The sequence below is a fragment of the Vipera ursinii genome (genome assembly GCF_947247035.1).
Source record: "Vipera ursinii genome assembly, chromosome: 4".
NCBI lineage: Eukaryota > Metazoa > Chordata > Lepidosauria > Squamata > Viperidae > Vipera > Vipera ursinii.
In genome coordinates this window covers 93,201,134-93,218,687 of record NC_139514.1, presented here as the reverse complement: position 1 = coordinate 93,218,687, position 17,554 = coordinate 93,201,134, and the positions used below count along the sequence as shown (strand labels likewise).

The 17,554-nt window shown below is 35.6% G+C and overlaps 1 protein-coding gene across 2 annotated transcripts in view; it reads right to left on the bottom strand.

Moving 5' to 3' along the window:
* The window catches only part of EFNB2 (ephrin B2), a 47,742-nt gene that overhangs the window by 14,978 nt on the left and 15,210 nt on the right, over nucleotides 1-17,554 (bottom strand). For both annotated transcript variants that reach the window (XM_083363140.1, XM_083363141.1), the window contains exon 2: nucleotides 12,165-12,448. In XM_083363140.1, coding sequence (XP_083219266.1) covers nucleotides 12,165-12,448 — 284 coding nt within the window. The remainder of the gene's footprint in view (nucleotides 1-12,164; nucleotides 12,449-17,554) is intronic.

Here is a 17,554-nt window from a genome sequence, read left to right as displayed (position 1 = left end):
GTGTGTGTATACGTGTGTGTGTGTGTGTGTGTGTGTGTGTGTGTAAGGAGATTATGTTGCTGAATATCCTTCACATTTAGAATTAGAGCAAAAACTCCCTTTGGAAAAACACAAGGAATCTATAGCATACATCTTACTATAACCCCATTCAGTTTTCTATCATCACCATATCTATTCATAGATTACTTATCTATTTATTTTAAACAACCTTATACTTGTTTTTTTTTTACTTTTGCTTACCATTTATTTTGTACACTAGAATCAGAACTAGAATACAAAAATTATATATCAAGAGAAAATGATTCATAATTACTCACTAGGCAGGAGATCAGCACAACACCTTCTTTTCAGAGGCATTCATAGGAAGAAATAAAAAAATCAAGATAGTAGCTACAACTGCATAACTGAAGATCTGTTCCTTTTATACATGCCAACTTTTAATACTTCTTCTTTTCACAGATGCCCTTGCTCTATTATTTTATTTATTTTATTTTATTTTAATTCCATTTATATCCCGCCCTTCTCCGAAGACTCAGGGCGGCTTACAAGCTTAGCAGTAGCCTTCATTCTATGTATATGCCTGCTTATTAGGGCTTTCACACACACCCCCAAGCGGCATTATTACAAAGTCAGCTTAATTGCCCCCAACAATCTGGGTCCTCATATTATCAGCTTTACATGGTATTATTTCATTTCATTGTATTCATTTATACAATCTTAATACCAGTCCAATCAAAGTGACCAGTTGCAATGACCATGGGATGACAGGGGAAGAGCTGCAGCCAGGAGAACATTTAGATAACAGCTTTGGGAACAATGCCACAATGTTATCAAAGGCTACTAAGAGATCGAAACCAATCAAAAACTTCACCCAGTCCTAACAAAAGTAATTCACCAAGCAACTGATGCTTTTTTAAAATCCTATGTGTAGGCCTAAAATCGTGAACTAGAAAGGATCTAGATAATCTACTGCTTCTAGAATCTTTTGTAGCTGTAGTTGTTGAGAAATAACATCCATTGTTTTCCTCAATGGTTTTTCTCTCAAAGGGAAGCATAGATACTGCTCAATTACGTATATCTGCTGAATTTTGTTACAATTGCAGCTTCAAGCCATCTTCAAAGGTACCCCACTACCACCAACACAGCTTGTCCAGTATGTCCAAATTTACAGAGAAGAATTAAAAGTGAAATTCTCCAGTTCAGCTACAGCATTCATTGTATGCATTGCCACCTCCTATAAACTAAATATTAGCATTTCTATTTATAACTAAATAATATCACTCATTTAGTTGGGTGTGTCCATATGGCATTAATTTGAAAGTGAGTAATCCATAGCCATTCATGATCCAGAGAGATGCCTGACCAATAGTAAATATTTTGCCACACAATGAGTAACATAATTTGTTTTGCTGGTATCAATTGCTTGGGAGAAGGGGAAGCTACATTCAAGCTTTATTTCCTTCTTTAAAAAACGTGCTGAGTACAAAACACACAGAGGCTAGTTTTGGAGAATGTTTTTGTAAATGGTGCTTCAAAAGATGTTAAACTGATACACATGGAACATTTGCTTTAGTTTAGTTTCTATTGTGCATAAGATTTGTTTATTTGTATCCCACCTTTATTATTTTTAAAAATAACTCAAGGCAGGAGACATATCCAGCACACCTTCCTTCTCCTATTTTCCCCACAACTCTGTGAGGTGAGTTGGGCCGAGAGAGTGACTAAACCAAAGTCACCCAGTTGGCTTTCATGGCTAAGGTGGAATCTGAACTATCAGTCTCTGGATTTCTAGCCACGTGCTTTAACCACTAGACTGAACTGGCTCTCAGTCTACATAGCAAAATTTCTTTTAAAAGACATAAGAAAAATCAATGCAGAATACAGTTGAGTCCTTAGTGTTCTAGCACACATGTAGGCATTCTCATTTCACAAATACATAGTAGTCTTACTAGTTCTTACCTTCCTCTCCACAGGAATGGCATTGCAATTGTTTTCTGTCACGTAGAGCACAAATGACAAAGTTTACCTAAGATTCAGCCCTAAAAGCATTACAACTGCAATCTGCTCTCAACATTAGAACAGGTATGATTTTCAAGCTCCACAAATGTCTCAAAGCAAAAGAAATGCTTACAAATATTGAGAGATGAAAAAGTGTTTAAGTTGCTTAACTATAAAAATTCAAAACCTGAATTTATGAAAAGCAACAATCTCTTCAGGAGTCTTAGGATTCAGACAGGTTGCAAATACTGCAATCAATAAACTAATCAATGTTTATTTTGCCCAGTCATTTCATTTTCTGTTCTAGTTACTCTACGGCCCTCCTGTAAGTGTAATTAGCAAACGTCTTACAGCTTTAAATGCAAATAAGAAGCATATATATATTAATTCTAAAAGAGAGTAAAGCAAGGCCATGCAAATTGTGTATATTTTTAGTTTTAGTCATCTCCATTTTAATGCTGATTTTTCTATTTTTAATCTATTTATATATATATTGTATATATAATAAATAAAAATAAAATCACAATATAGACCACTCAAAATCATGTTTTGAGAAATGGACGGCTATATAAATTTGAGTAACAAATAATACCAAAAACATTTGTTCTTACTTTTTAATAGGAATGCAGCCCTGTTTCAAGAAGGTACAAAATTGTTATAATAGTTCGTTGTGCAGGTCACTATAAGGGTAGCCTGTATTTCATTTATACCACCTGTAGCAGAGAATAGCAGCAAGCGGAGGAAAACAATTTTAAAAAGGGTTTTGTGGTATAGATGCAAGACAAGAAATATGTTATGGCACACTAGTGAGGTCACCAGTAGCAGGCAGAAAAGTGCCCACAATTCAGGAAACCTCAGTCAATTCAACAAGTTCAAACACAAGCACTACTAAGAAGATCAAGAGTTACGTGTCCTCAGCAAGTATTTTCTTGAATTATGTGAAAGATGACCTCACTTCTGAAAAGAGGCTCAAAGCTTCGACATTTATACACTTCTGCAACAGGTATACTTAAGAACTTCAGTGAAATGAGCCTTTTTTCTGTAATTCCCATGTTGTTATGAATGATGAAACCAGGGACATTATGCTCACATATGATTAATGCTTATATTGTGCTATCAGGGCATACGGCATCTAGAATACCTGCAAACTTGAATTTTTTCAACAGACAATCGGACAAAATGGCAAACATAAGCATACAAGTAGAAAAAACGGGTGCAAAGAAGAAAGCCTTTTTGTCATTAAAATTTCATATATACCAGGGGTGTCAAACTCAATTTCATGGAGGGCCGCATCAGCATTGCAGCTGCCCTCAGGGGGCCGGGTGGGCGTGGCCTACTGGGTGGGCATGGCCTACTGGGTGGGCATGGCTAGAGTGCGTATGGCCTACTGGGTGGGCGTGGCCAGCTCTGCATCGTTCGCATCAAGGGTGCCTATGGGGGCCTGGGCAGGAGTGGGACAGATCTGAGGGTCTCTGGCAGAAGGAGGGTCTCTGGGCCAGGGCCAAGGCAGTGGGGGCCGTTCCCTCACTGTTTCCAGGATGGCTTCGCGGGCCGCATGAAACCACTTCGCGGGCCGGATCTGGCCCCCGGGCCTTGTGTTTGACATGTCTGATATATACTATATATACACTTATACAGTATGTGTGTGTGTATGCAATTCTTATGTAAGCAATATAGTACAGTGTGTGTGTGTGTGTATTTTCACTGAAGCCACACTACCAGAGGTAAGCTATTTTTTTTCCTGCCCAAATTTTCTATTCTGGGGGAAACTTCCTTCGATGTTAACAGATCTCCCCAATGTTCCTACAGTTTATTATTTAATCTGCTGTTGGAAAAAAAGCTAAAATAAAAAGTTCCAATTTCAAGCAGAAATATATAGCTAACTCCTTGTGCAGTCTGCTGTCACTAATTGCCGGCAATGATATTAATGACCCAGTAATTGCAGTAAGAGTGGCACTGAAGTGGAAAACATCATCTCAAGGCAGAGTTCATCTTTAGGTGGTAGGCCATCACCACTGACTGATTTAATGCCTAGTGACATTTCAGAATATAACACTACAGACAAGAAATGTGCCACTCACGCTCTAATGGCTTAAATGGACATGACGTTATTTGCTGTGACTGCAGAGTCCAGCAGTAGCCTCAACCCTCACCAAAGTGACACAGGGTTTGTCCCACAAATGAACCATGTTCCTTTCAGGAGAGATAATGTCTACTCTAACAATCGAGTGCCACTTTCCACATTTTGGCTCCAATAAAAAAATAACTTTGTCTCCTTCTTTTAACTTCAGCACAAAGTTTGTTTCATTGTACAATGGAAAAAAGCTTTTTCATCTTCTGACCACAGTTTACTGTAAAAATAATTTAACATTTAAAAATCAGCAAATCAGATTGATTAAGATTGACTTTTTAAATTTGAACAATATTAAAGAAACATATTATAATATTGCTTTGAATATTTGCTGCTTTCCTCACTTTAACAAAAGAATTTCCAACAAAATGTATTTCATACAGTGCAAACAATATAGGTCAACTGTACATTAATATCCTGAAATGGAAATGAAAATGAAAGCCTTGTACTTTCTGAAACATCTTTGCATGAATGGAGATCCAGGGTTTAAAGCATCTACATTTTTGGCAAAGCTTGCCCAGCATTTCTAAAGCTATCCCCAGGCACAGATAACACTATCACTCAAATGTTTTATACAGCTCTAATTTAATAAACAAAAAGGGTCATTTTGCAATAGTTCTCAATTTGTGACTGGGCTGGAATTAGGAATGAAATTTCTGTAGTAAGTCACGTCAGACTAGATTTCAGGACCATTTTTATGGTGGGCATTACGGTGAATCCACTGTAGTTAAGCATAGTCGCAGTTGTGCATTCTTCTGAATGCACATTTTACCAGCAAAAAAAGGTCGCAAATTGTGATTACATGACTACAGGATGCTGCAACTGGTCTAAATGAGAGCTGGTTGCCAAGCACCCAATTTACAATCACTCGACCATGGATTGTGAATACTTTATATTGATTTTAATCAACAAGCAAATAAACACATCTTATGTGTACATTCCAAATTAAATTTTCAAATGTGGTAGGCAGTAATTTTGCTGTGAAAGCTGATATAGCTGGTAATCTAAAGCACAATACAATACATTCTGAAAATACACACAGGTGATCTTGCACCAATGTAAGAGCAATGTGGGGATAAAAACAGTTTCCAAAACCGAAGCTTACATACTATATTTTGAATCACTTTCTATGAAAATATTTTTCAAAATTAGATTGTGAGGTGCTGCAATCAGTATTCAACTCACTATTAGGAGAGAATATAAAGCTTGTATTCAAGGTATGCGAAGCAACTGCCACTAGAAAAACTAATTGTGATACTGGTTGTACGGCTAAACATTTACCATTGTGCTGGTCTCTGGATCACTGACATCTATGATAAATTGTATTATTAACACTGGAGCTGAAACTATTTGGACACACTTAAATGGTGTATCATTTAGTTTACCAAGATGCCAACATTTACTTTATAGCAAGTGGTAATGCATACAATGAATGTTGTAGTTTAATTGAAAATTTTCACTTCTAAATGCAAATTTGAGGCATTTCTAAGCTCTCCTCCCTTCTAATTAAAACTGGGATTTTGCATTTTTATCATGATGTATAAATAAAGGAGAACAACATCATGACATGTTTGAAAAATCCTAAATAAAAGACTTGGTTGGATCCTTCCCTTCCTTCCTTCCCTCCCTCCCTCCCTCCCTCCCTCCCTCCCTCCTTCCTTCCTTCCTTTCTTTTTCACAATGCTTTCTTTTCTATTAAAGTTATGTATAAAATTGGAAGTGGTAATCTGTACCATCCTTACAATAAGTTTTATGGTTCTGTTATTCCACCTCTAAAGTTAAATATTTTATGTATCTTTTGCTTATCATATCTATCCAGAAAAAAATAAACACACTTGCAAACTGCATTATGTTACTCATTTAAATTTATTCTGACTTTTTAAAACAGACCTACTTTTCTACAGGATGCAAATGACTTCCTATGATTTAATGAGAACTCTTCAAATCCCACTGCAGGAGGAAAAGAGCCTGAGGGCACTAATTTTGCATAGTTTTACACTAGTAGTTAACTTTACACCGGGGAGTAGTTCAGGAGTAGTTCTATTTAAGTCATAGAGATGCTTTAAATATATAAAATCAAACCTCTGCATGTAAGCCTTTGTAACCAGTGGTTTAAGTTATTTATTATGTTTAAAGTCGGTCTGGTCTAATGGGTTTGGGGTATTTTATTTAGTATTTTTAATTATTTATTGTAATGGGCTAGCTCTATTTAATCTTATTTTTAACTTTTGTATATTGTATTTTTATTGCCCTGTACACCGCCCTGAGTCCTTCAGGAGAAGGGCAGTATAGAAATTAAACAAAATAAATAAATAAAGTATATTAGTTTATTTTAATACTAATCTGCATAATGAATACATAAAGGATCCTTAAGCAGAAAAAGGAGTTTCTCCTTTATAGAATTTTATTGTCAAAACTTTCATGTGTTTGTGTGTTCATGCATGCATGCAAACCAGTCATGGCATGAAATATTAAACCAGTTAACAATATTCAACTGATTATAAAACAGTAAAAGCATTTCTAAGCAACTCTGAAATACTTCATTTTCATTTGTAAGTAGTGTTTTCTAGCTTCCTGTGTACTGTAATATCTGCCATACATTGGGGAAAAGACTGGCTCACCAGCTCCCGCCTACTAACAAGTACAGTCATCTTTTTCTCTCTCATTTGCTACCCATGAGAATAAGAATGGTGCTTACATATTCCCTTCTGGAATATCTTTATGTCTAACTATAAATGAGATCAACTGATGGCACTGCCTATGTAATGGCACATATATGAATGAAGGCATTCTATAATAGTCACATTAGTACATTTACAAGACCCTGGTGAATTGAAAAATGCACTCCCCACAGATTCTACATCCATTAGTTCTATCCACAATGTTCACTCACATTCACACACACACACACACACACACACACACAGAGGAGAGAAAGAGAAAACCCTTTAAAATCTTTACTTTCCCCCCTTCAGTAATTTTATGTTGATAACGTGTATTCAAATAGAACTGAATTAGCTGAATTAAGAATGATTCTCCAAAGATTCAGTGACTGAGTTTTCTGTATCATATTACTCTAGGAGGAGTCGAAAGTAATTTCTTTTTTTAACATTAATAATTCAAAATTTTATTAGTTTAACCAAATATAATATCAAATACAAAAATACAAAAAAATGAAAAAATAAGAGAGGAAAAAATAAGAGGTGAAGAGAAACGTGTAGGCAAAGGGAAAAAAAGAAAGAAAAGGCATTGACTTATGATTCCTTTTGCTGAAGTAGAATAAAATAGTAGCATAAAACTTCAGTGTTTTACTTTTATATAATCATATAAACTAGCTATTTCTATAACAACAAACTTATATACTGGCAAAATGCAAAATTTTCATTTTTTTCCATCTCAAGCACAAAGTCCAAAAGCGGTTTCCAAGTAGCAACAAAGTTAATTGTGTTCTTTTCTTTAATCAGAGATGTCAATTTGTCCATTTCTGCTAACTCAACTTTTGCAGCCATTCATTCATTGTGGGAATCAAAGTGTCCTTCCATTTTTGTACATAAAATAATCTTGCTGCCGTTAACATATATAACATCCAAGTCCCATTTTTTTCTAAATCTTTTTCATTAAACCGAAAAGTTGAAAGTAATTTCTGTATGTGTAATATAATTTAAGGCAAAAGAGAGAATGCAAAGATCATATTTTGCCTATAGTTGTGCAACATAATATTTTTTATAAGTATTTACATATTACAATAAAAGTTCATGTCCTCAAAATCCAGTGTTTATTATTTTAAAAGCTATTGCTTTAAAAAAATTGAACAATGGCAGCCTATAAAAACAAGAACATCATAAATAGCTATTGTTAGGGAATGGAAGTGTTCCTATTCAAAACCTTTTGCTAATACTGTTGTTTATAAATATGTAGTAGAATTTTTTAAAATTATTCTGTTGAATATAATTTTTCTGTGGGAGATTATATTTTTAAAGTCAGGGACAGGCTGAACTACTTTTCTTTACTTTCATTCACCCTTAAAGTGAAACAGATGGAGTTTTATCAATTTAAGGCACATCTGGGAATATCAACCAGAAAATCCAACAGAGTAACAACTTCTGTAAAACAGTCAAGAGTGAAACTACATGGAAACATCCAGATAAGAAGGAAATATTATTGTGCTGATTTATATTAATTTGAGAAATATATTTTTATAACCTATAAAATTACTTGCATGCATATTTATTGACAGGAAAATTCTCTGGATAAAAGTGGAGTTGAATTATAATCAAACTCCACTAGTTGTTAGGAAAGGGACCCTGATCCAAGCCATTCCCAGCTTGGTTCCTCCCCGCCTCAAGTCTCAATAAGGCAATTCCTGTTTCTTCAGTTTACCTATCTTCCCTTCATCTCCACTCTTTTGGCCACCCTGCACAGCAGTACTGCACAGTGGCAAAACCAATGGCACTGGAGCTTAAATAGAGGCCTGTGCCTTCAGCAATATCAGCCAGCTGCTGCCAACCCTGGACTGCAACTTCAGTGCCATTGCTGGTGGGACCACCACTGCCGAGGAACGCCACCTCAAGGCCTGGGCTGCAGCCAGCCATCCCAGTGCAAAGCCCCTAAAACCCTGCACTCTGCAGGCCCTGCTACCCCCAGAAACTATTGGCCCCATGTATACGCCTTCTTCCTTCACATGTACCATTCTCCTGATACTTTGGAAGGCAAAAATTTGGAGAATAGTCGATTTGAAGAAAGGTGGACACCCCTTCTCTCAAGGTTTCAGATGCCCTCAGAAGCCTTCCAAATCAAAATGGTGCACGTGGCCTCTGGAAAGAGGTCTGGTGCAGCCAGGAAGAAGACAGCATTTGAACAGTTGCTGAACAAATAATTGTTAAGCAAGGATCATCTGTAATTGAATGTAGCTCGCTATTCTCATTTGTGCTTGAAAGTTACCATATCTATTTATATATGTGTGTATGTGTATGTACATGTGTTTGTTTGCCACCCATTTTACCATCTGGGTGGCTTACAATAATATTGTGAGCCACTTACTGAAAGGTGAACAGTTTCAAAGTTACTTACCACTTCTACCAGTAGGTTAAAAGTTGTCAATTTTTTAGAATCTTGACTGGTTAAAAAAAGTAAAAAGTAAAATTGAACACAAGGAGAAAGTCACTCCTTTCCTGACCTTAGCTTATGGTCAGTTCAGGAACCAAGATTAAATCCTATATTTGTTTTCTAGTGCCAAAAGGTTGGTGACAAAAATGGATTACAAGAGCCTTCATGAAAGAATTATTAACTGGAGAAAGTGTATCTTATCAAATGTTATTATTGAGATATACTTTCAATAGTTATTAATATCTGGATATGGTTCCCTATAAAGCTACTTGGAAGGAATCAAATTGGTTTCCCAATAAAAATACACAGAGCTGCAGATTGAGTTAACTGTGCCTCAGGAGACTTTGTTACAGTAATCAAGACAGACTCAACTGCTGTAAGTCTACTATTGTACCGATTTCTACTTAGCAAAGTTGCAAAGGGTAGGAATGCAGTCTCTTCTTTGCACTTTTACTCTTATTCACTCTGTGATTTACCCTCTGTCTCTTCTTTTCTGTTCTGTGCTATATCATCTTTCTTCAAGAATGACCACGAGGTAAGAAAGATAGAAGTTGGCTACTTTTCTTCAGACTTTTTCTTAACTTTGTTCACATGCAGGTATTTGACTCTTGCCTCTGAATTCAGGCTTTTGATATGATTTATAGGCAAATTTAAAAACTACTTTTATTTAAAAAATTGTGTGAAACAAAGAATCAACCTACGACCAGATTTTTATGAAATAAAATAGATTTTTGAGGGGGGGGGTGCAGGGAATTGTACACTGACCTGTGATCAGAAATTAGATCTTGAAGACACCATTCACCATAAGATCCTATCATTTTTTCCCCTCTAAGCTATTATAGTAAGTCTGATACCACTTCCAAGGCACCAGGCTGAAAGATGATAATTCTTTAAATCCCAAAGAATGCTATAATCCTCCCGGAAATGTAATTATTATATTGTATTACCATAATCAAATAATTATACAAAAATGAAGAAAATGAGTTCTATTTATGGATTTACTTAGAATATTACTGACACAGATATGACAAAGCTGACAGTTTTCCATAAGTTCCATTTGTCCATAACTCTCATCATAATTAAAATGGTACCATTTATGTCACAGTTGACCTACTATTGAGAATTAATCCCCAAAACATTAAACAACTAATATATTTCATAACAGCTATTTGAGCACAGAGGGACCTGTTATACTGTACATTTTCATATGAAGTACTGGCTACTATGTCTAGTTTGTTCTGTAATTTTTATTCTAGCAATACAAAATATATTGATTCACTTCTTTCTCAGAGGTCCTAGGCACTGAGAAGTCTTGCATTTAAAATTACGACAGCCATATTTTAAAACAGATCATACCTGCACCAAATTACATTTTCAATATTCTATTTTTTTTCTGAACAATACACATTTGAATCTCATTGATATTTACTGTACATATGACGAATGTATTAATTTTATTACTACTTATTTTAGTCCCATTCTGTTCTTTACCATTTTTAAACGAATGTACATAAAAAGAATTTGTTGCACTTTGTTTTTCAGGGATGATTCAAAAGACAATGTTTTTTTTTAAAAAAAATAGTATTTTTAATACTATGCTATAAATACTATGCCTGTGTACATAGGAATGACCTAATAAAATCATTTCCTTTATTTCCAACTACCTGGATTACAGGTAGTTCTCAAACTAGGATAATTGGAACCAGAATTTCCATTTCTAAGCAATGCGGTTGTTAAGTGACTCAAACCTGATTTTACGATGTTACGATCTTTTTTGCCACAATTGTTAACTGAAACACTGAAGTTGTTAAGAGAATCACATGCCTGTTAAGTGAATCTGGCTTCGCCCTATTGACTTTGCTAATGGGAAGCTGTCTGGAAAGGTCATGAATCATAAATACGTGCCAGTTACCAAGCACCTAACTTTTGACTATGTCACCTTGGGGATGCTGCAACTTTTGTAAATGTGAGGACCAGTCGTAAGTAACTTTTTTCAACGCTGTTATAACTTTGAACAGTCACTAAGCAAACGAGGTCTACCTTAATCTATGGGTAATTAACTTGTAATAAAGAAACTGTATCACTCATGTATGGCTGGGACACAGCAATGATCTGTCGCCAGAAGAACAACTGCGTCTATTGCGCTGATGGTCTCTTGAGAAGTAGGAGTGTCCAACTTCTTATTTTCATTCAACTTTAAAGCACCCATCCCACAAGATAAGGCAGCTAAGCTTTCTCCAACCCATCCTTTCACCTCTTTCCTGGCATCACTTCTATGCCAGCTAATCATACTCCATTTTGATAGTAGAAAACAAAAGTGTTCATGCAAGTACAAATAAATTTTATTCCAATGATATTTTATGTTTTCTGTTCAAAGTTATTACCTCACTTTGTGATCACTTTTCTTGTATGTTATGTGTGCATAGGAAACACACTGAACTCTTTTAACTGAAAGTTAAAGTGTCATTCTATTACAAACCAGGATTGTTATTTATCACTGAATGAACATTGACTGAATATTATTATATGTCATTACATCTCAAAAATCCAATGTCTTAATATTGCAAATGGGATTCAGGGAAAATGTGTTAGATCAGAAAGATGACCTATATGGGATTCAAGCCCTTTAATTTCTAGCATAACTGAGTTTTCTTCTTCTTTATACTGTTTAAAACTATATTAAGATACCCAGGTATTCATAAATTACATTGCTAACATTGCCAGTTCAGTCTGCCCCAGTTGTCTGAAAACCTGGAAATAAAACAAGATCTAAAAACAGTAGGAAAGAAGTTAATAATAAGCTGCCATGAAAATACTTTGAAAGAAAACAATATAAATCCTTTAAGCTTCTTACTTGATTGAATACAATGAATAAATTAAGAAACAGCAAGATGAAAAAGGAAAGGAAACAAAGTTATTGTTCACTTACATATGATGTAATAATCTTTGTTTCTCTGAAATTCTAGACCCCAGAGATTAGGGCTAAACTCTTGAAACTTGATGGTAAACTTAACATCTTGATCAGGCTTGGCACAGTTGAGCAGAGGAGTGTTGTCCTTTTTAACAGTACAGCTATCTGCTTGGTCTTTTTCAACCATATAGACTTTGTAGTATTCATACTGACCACCAATCTTAGAGTCCACCTTTGGGCATATAATATCCAGTTTATCTCCAATCTTTGGATACAGTACTAATCCTTGTCCAGGATGGAATCTAAAAGAAAAAAAAACAGATAAAAGTCATTCATTAGATAAAGAGAACTAAGTATTATGCCCATAAAAAGAAACCTACAAACCAAAGATAGCAAATAATAAAAAAAATAATAATTGTAAGGCAATCCAGGCTACAAAAGTAACAATAAGAGAAACCCAGTTTTAGTTTTCTTTACTACGGACAGTGGAAATCCAAAATGATTTAAGTGACCCATCACAAAGTTCTATTGCTTTTAATGTATCTACCTTAAGAATTCAAATTAAGTTTCATTCAACAATATAATAATTAAAGAGACATTTTCTCCTCAAGCTTGTTCTAAGCCAGGGGTGTCAAACTGCTGGCCCGCGGGCCGGTTGCATCATGCAGAGGCCACGCCCACCCCAGCTCCAGCAATGCAAAAAAAGTCGTGATACGTCGCGACACATCACGTGAAGCGGCGGGTTTGACACCCATGTTCTAAGAAATGGATGAAACAGGACCATCTTATCTAATATCCAATATCCAGTATTGGATAGAACTATTTGGAGCCTCTGTTCATTATACAGTAAACAATTTCCACTGAGGTAAAGGCATCATCTCTCTCCTAGTCTGCCATATGGAGAACAAACAGCAGCTGCCGCTTCTAGGCACCGGATATATATCTGACCATCTTTTATTACACCATTTTATTAGGAAGGTTTCGGCTCTTCTTTTTGAAACGTAAATCAAAGAGTAAAGCTTCGATTTTGTTAAAACTGCACCAATAACTTGTTACGGTAAATGTTCCTGGCTTGTACCAACCAGACACATGAAATGTTTCAAATTATTTAAAACTGGCTATTCACTATTCAAGCAACTCAGTTTACCTTAATGTAGAGCCCTAACAAAGGTTAAGATTTAAAATGACAATAACTTTTGAAGTATTGGTTTAACTCCAAATAAGTGTGCTCTTTTTAAGCAAAAAAGGCCACTGCAATCTTTACGTTCTGCCTAAGATGCATGAGTACCCTATTAATATTTTTAGAGCTGCGGGTGCAGAATCTCCCAATAATAATAATAATAATATTCTCTAATATTAATATTAAACAACTCCTAATCTAAACTTCTCATGGCAGTTATCTTACTGTAAGAGAAAACATTGCTGAAGAAATTGGCTTCTTAATGAATAGTTATTTCCAGCAGTTTATAGCATGCAGATTTTATAGACTATAATAACTCAGATTATTGCAAAGATTTGTCATAATTTTAGCTTGGCCATTAATCAGAAAGATGAAAATCTGAAAGTTTGTATTTATATACAGTTAAAGCTGCTACATACTATTTACATAAATCCTTCAGCAAAGGAGGCAAACTATGAACAGTAGTTCATCAGCCCACAACCAATTGAATTCCCCACCTGTTTTGATAAAGGCACATGAGGTGGCAGTGTTCAAAGCTAATTAAAACAGATACAAAGTTTTTAGACTTGATCAAAAACTTCCTAAAGCCCATACGTGGTGCCAAACTTTTCAAGGACATATCCTCTTTTTAAAAGTGCAGTGTGACGTTTTATAGCAGGTATAAGCTAAGTACCTCTATAGCAGTTGCAGCATCTATATCTGGCAGCTAAAGCATGAAATAAAAAGGGCCCCACAATTGACTTACTAATCACTCCCACTGCACATTTTTATTCAAGTAAGAAATCATATAAATTAAGCAGAGGAGCCCAAATAAGTATAAGATGAATATAAATGTGAGGCAAACAGAGAATATATTGCTTTATACAGAATCAGATGGGAGTTTTTGAACAAAATGGATTTAATCTTCCTTTACCTGTTTTTATTTGCCTTACTTGTAGCTGCTACAATAGAAAATATGGAACTGCATATGGTTAGGATTCCAGCCAACAGACACAGACTGATGGCACCTTTCACCTAAATATATCCAGCTTTTATACTATTCTACTTCAGCACTGGAACAAACAATTTGAATACAAAATACAGAAACTCCAGAAAGAGATCTATGGCTTTATTTTTACTTTGCTGAAATATCCTGTTTTTCTTGGAAAAAAAATCAAGAGTTTAGGCATTTTTAATTTGAAAACTGTATGAATAAATACTATATCAGTATTTACATTCTAAAACCTATCAGATACTAGAAAAAATGAGCCGTTAGGCTAAAAGTGTGACCATCAAGGAACCACATCATGGTTTCTTTGACCAGTGGATGGAATCCCATTCCTCCTTATGTTCACTGGATGTCTACATCATTGCTTCCCAACCTCTGTCACTGAAATTACACATATGTTAAAGTTCCAAGGCCAAATACTGACATCAACGGGGAGGGGGGATATCCCTCCAAATATTATTCTACTTTGTAGATCTGTCTGATTTGATCATATATATATATATATATATATATATATATATATATATATATATATATATATATATATATATATATATATATATATATATATATATATATATATATATATAATTTGTATCCCATTTTTATTATTTTTACAAATAACGAACACATCTAACACCTTTTCCTCCTCCTATTTTCCCCACAATAACAATCCTGCAAGGTAGGTTGGGCTGAGAAAGTGACTGGTCCAAAGTCACCCAGCTGGCTTTCATGGCTAAGGGGGACTTCAACTCATGGTGTCCTGCTTTCTAGTCTGGTGCCTCGACCACAAAACCAATCACACAAGTAATACAGTCTGTCATTCTTAACAACCTTTTACATTACCGTACTTCTTGATACAGCTAGTTTTACTATCTTTCTTTGTCATCTTGTTGAATATTCAAAATCTTCAAATTATCACCATTTTATTAACAATGGTTTGAATTAATGATGGCCACAAAAAAAGTGAGTTAAGACTTAAATTGGGACTTACAACTATCACCCTACCCCTGTGGTCACTTGATTGTAATTCTGCCGCTTAGGAACCAGCTTGCATTTACAACTGGCTGTAGTGTCCCACAGTCATGTGAAAATTTGCAGTGCTGTAGTTGCATGATTTGAGTTATGAACATCATAAAAATGGTCACAAACTCAAATCAGGTCACAAGATGACTCAAGTTATGACAGCAATGACCTACTCCAGAAATCCTGATTTCACTTGCAGTAATAAATCAAGACTACCTGTATAGAATACTTCTAAGTACTACCATATTTCTATGGAATTTTATTTTTATAAAAGCAGAACTTAATTAAAAAGTTTTAAATTATTCAATTTCAGCAGAATGAAATTATTTCTTCTGAAAATAAAAGTATCATAACAATCATGTGTTCATTTGTTAGACTACAACTTTAAAAAAATATGCTGAAGATCTCTCGGGTGGGAAACATGTAAACCAGAACTAGACTGCTAACAATGAGCTTCCCTGGACTATGTTACATTTTCAAATTATATCCACACAGCTGCTATTCACAACAGGGTTTATCAATAGAGAAGCACAGTTGACACAAGACTGGATTGGTCTGCTATTCCAGGAGTATGTCGTTATTGAGGATTCCAACAAGACAACAGTTTCTAGACAAGCTTAACTGACTTTCATTTTGTAACACTGTGATTCTTAATCCTTTTTTATACACTACATTCTCTTCAAGTGAAATTATACAGACGGACATGCAGGCTTCTCAAACATTCCCATTTCCTGTGTACACTTGTTTTCTTGGTTTAGAAATGTTACAAATTGCAGGAATATTTATAGAGCCCCAAACAATACCCTCATCTTTTGGGCCTTAGTTGAATACATCTGGAAATTTGATAGCATGTTATAGGTTCTCTCACAAAATGTCTGCCATGGGGAAAGGCTGGTTCGTTCACAAAATGTCATCTGGGAAAAATAGCATCTGAAGAAATAGTCTCAAAAAACACACTATCTCCTCTAGGTTTCCTCCATGGACCTTAATGAGACCTCTGCTTCCCATTTTTGTCTTCTTATCAAACCCTTTCTAAACAAACCCCTTCTAAACAAACCATCTACCATTTATATTCTCTAAGATTATACAACATTCTTGCAAATACAAGTATCCTTGAGTTATGACCGTAACTGAGCCCAAAATTTCTGTTGCTAAGGGAGACAATTGTTAAGTGATTTTTGCCCCATTTTACCACCTTTCTTGCCACAGTTGTTAAATGATTCATTGTAATTACATTAGTAACACGGCTGTAAGTGAATCTGGCTTCCCCTTTGGCTTTGCTTGTCAGAAGTTCGCAAAAGGGGATCGCATGACCTCTGGACTCTGCAACCATCCTAAATATGAATCAGTTACCAAGCATTTGAATTTTGATCATGTCACCATGGGGATACTACAACAGTCATAAGTGTGAAAAACAGTCATGTCAATTTTTCAGTGCCAAGTAATTTCAAATGGTCACTAAATGAACTGTTATAAATTGAGAATTACCTGTAACAGTGACACAAATGTTTTACACTGCAAAATGTCAGCTCTCTATCTTCTTCAGGTTAAATTACTACTTAAAAATGTATAAACAGTTCCCAAGGGAGAATTTACTGCAGAACAGAACAACAGAATTGGAAGGGACCTTGGAGGTCTTCTAGTCCAACCCCTTGCCAAGGCAGAAATCCTTATTGCATCCCGGAGAAAAGGCTGTTCAACATTTTCTTGAAGACTTCCAGTGATGATTGTCTGCAACCATACAGCTCTTCAGAAAAGAACACAATGAAACTCCTTAACCCACAAAGCAAACAAGGTTGGGAATCTGTGTCAAAAATGCCCTTTCTTCTGGACCTGCCTGGGATGCCAGCAGCCCTGGACACCTTCCCCTCACCAAAGGTCAGGGTGTACACCTGGTGACACAAAGCAATGCCAAGGACAGAAAATGGCTACTGGATCTTCCTCCTTCAGGAGGTCCAAGACTGGTGTCCTTTAGAAAGGCAGAAGGTAAGTAGGATCAGCAACAACGCCACAACAATGATTTTTATTCCACTTTTATCACTTTATAAGTAACTCGATGTGGCAAACATATGTACGGTAATACTTCTTCCTCCTATTTTCCCCACCACAACAACAATCTGAGAAGAGTGGGATGGGCTGAGACAGAGTGACTGGCCCAAAGTCATCCTGCCAGCTTTTATGCCTAAAGCAGGACTAGAACTCACAATCTCCTAG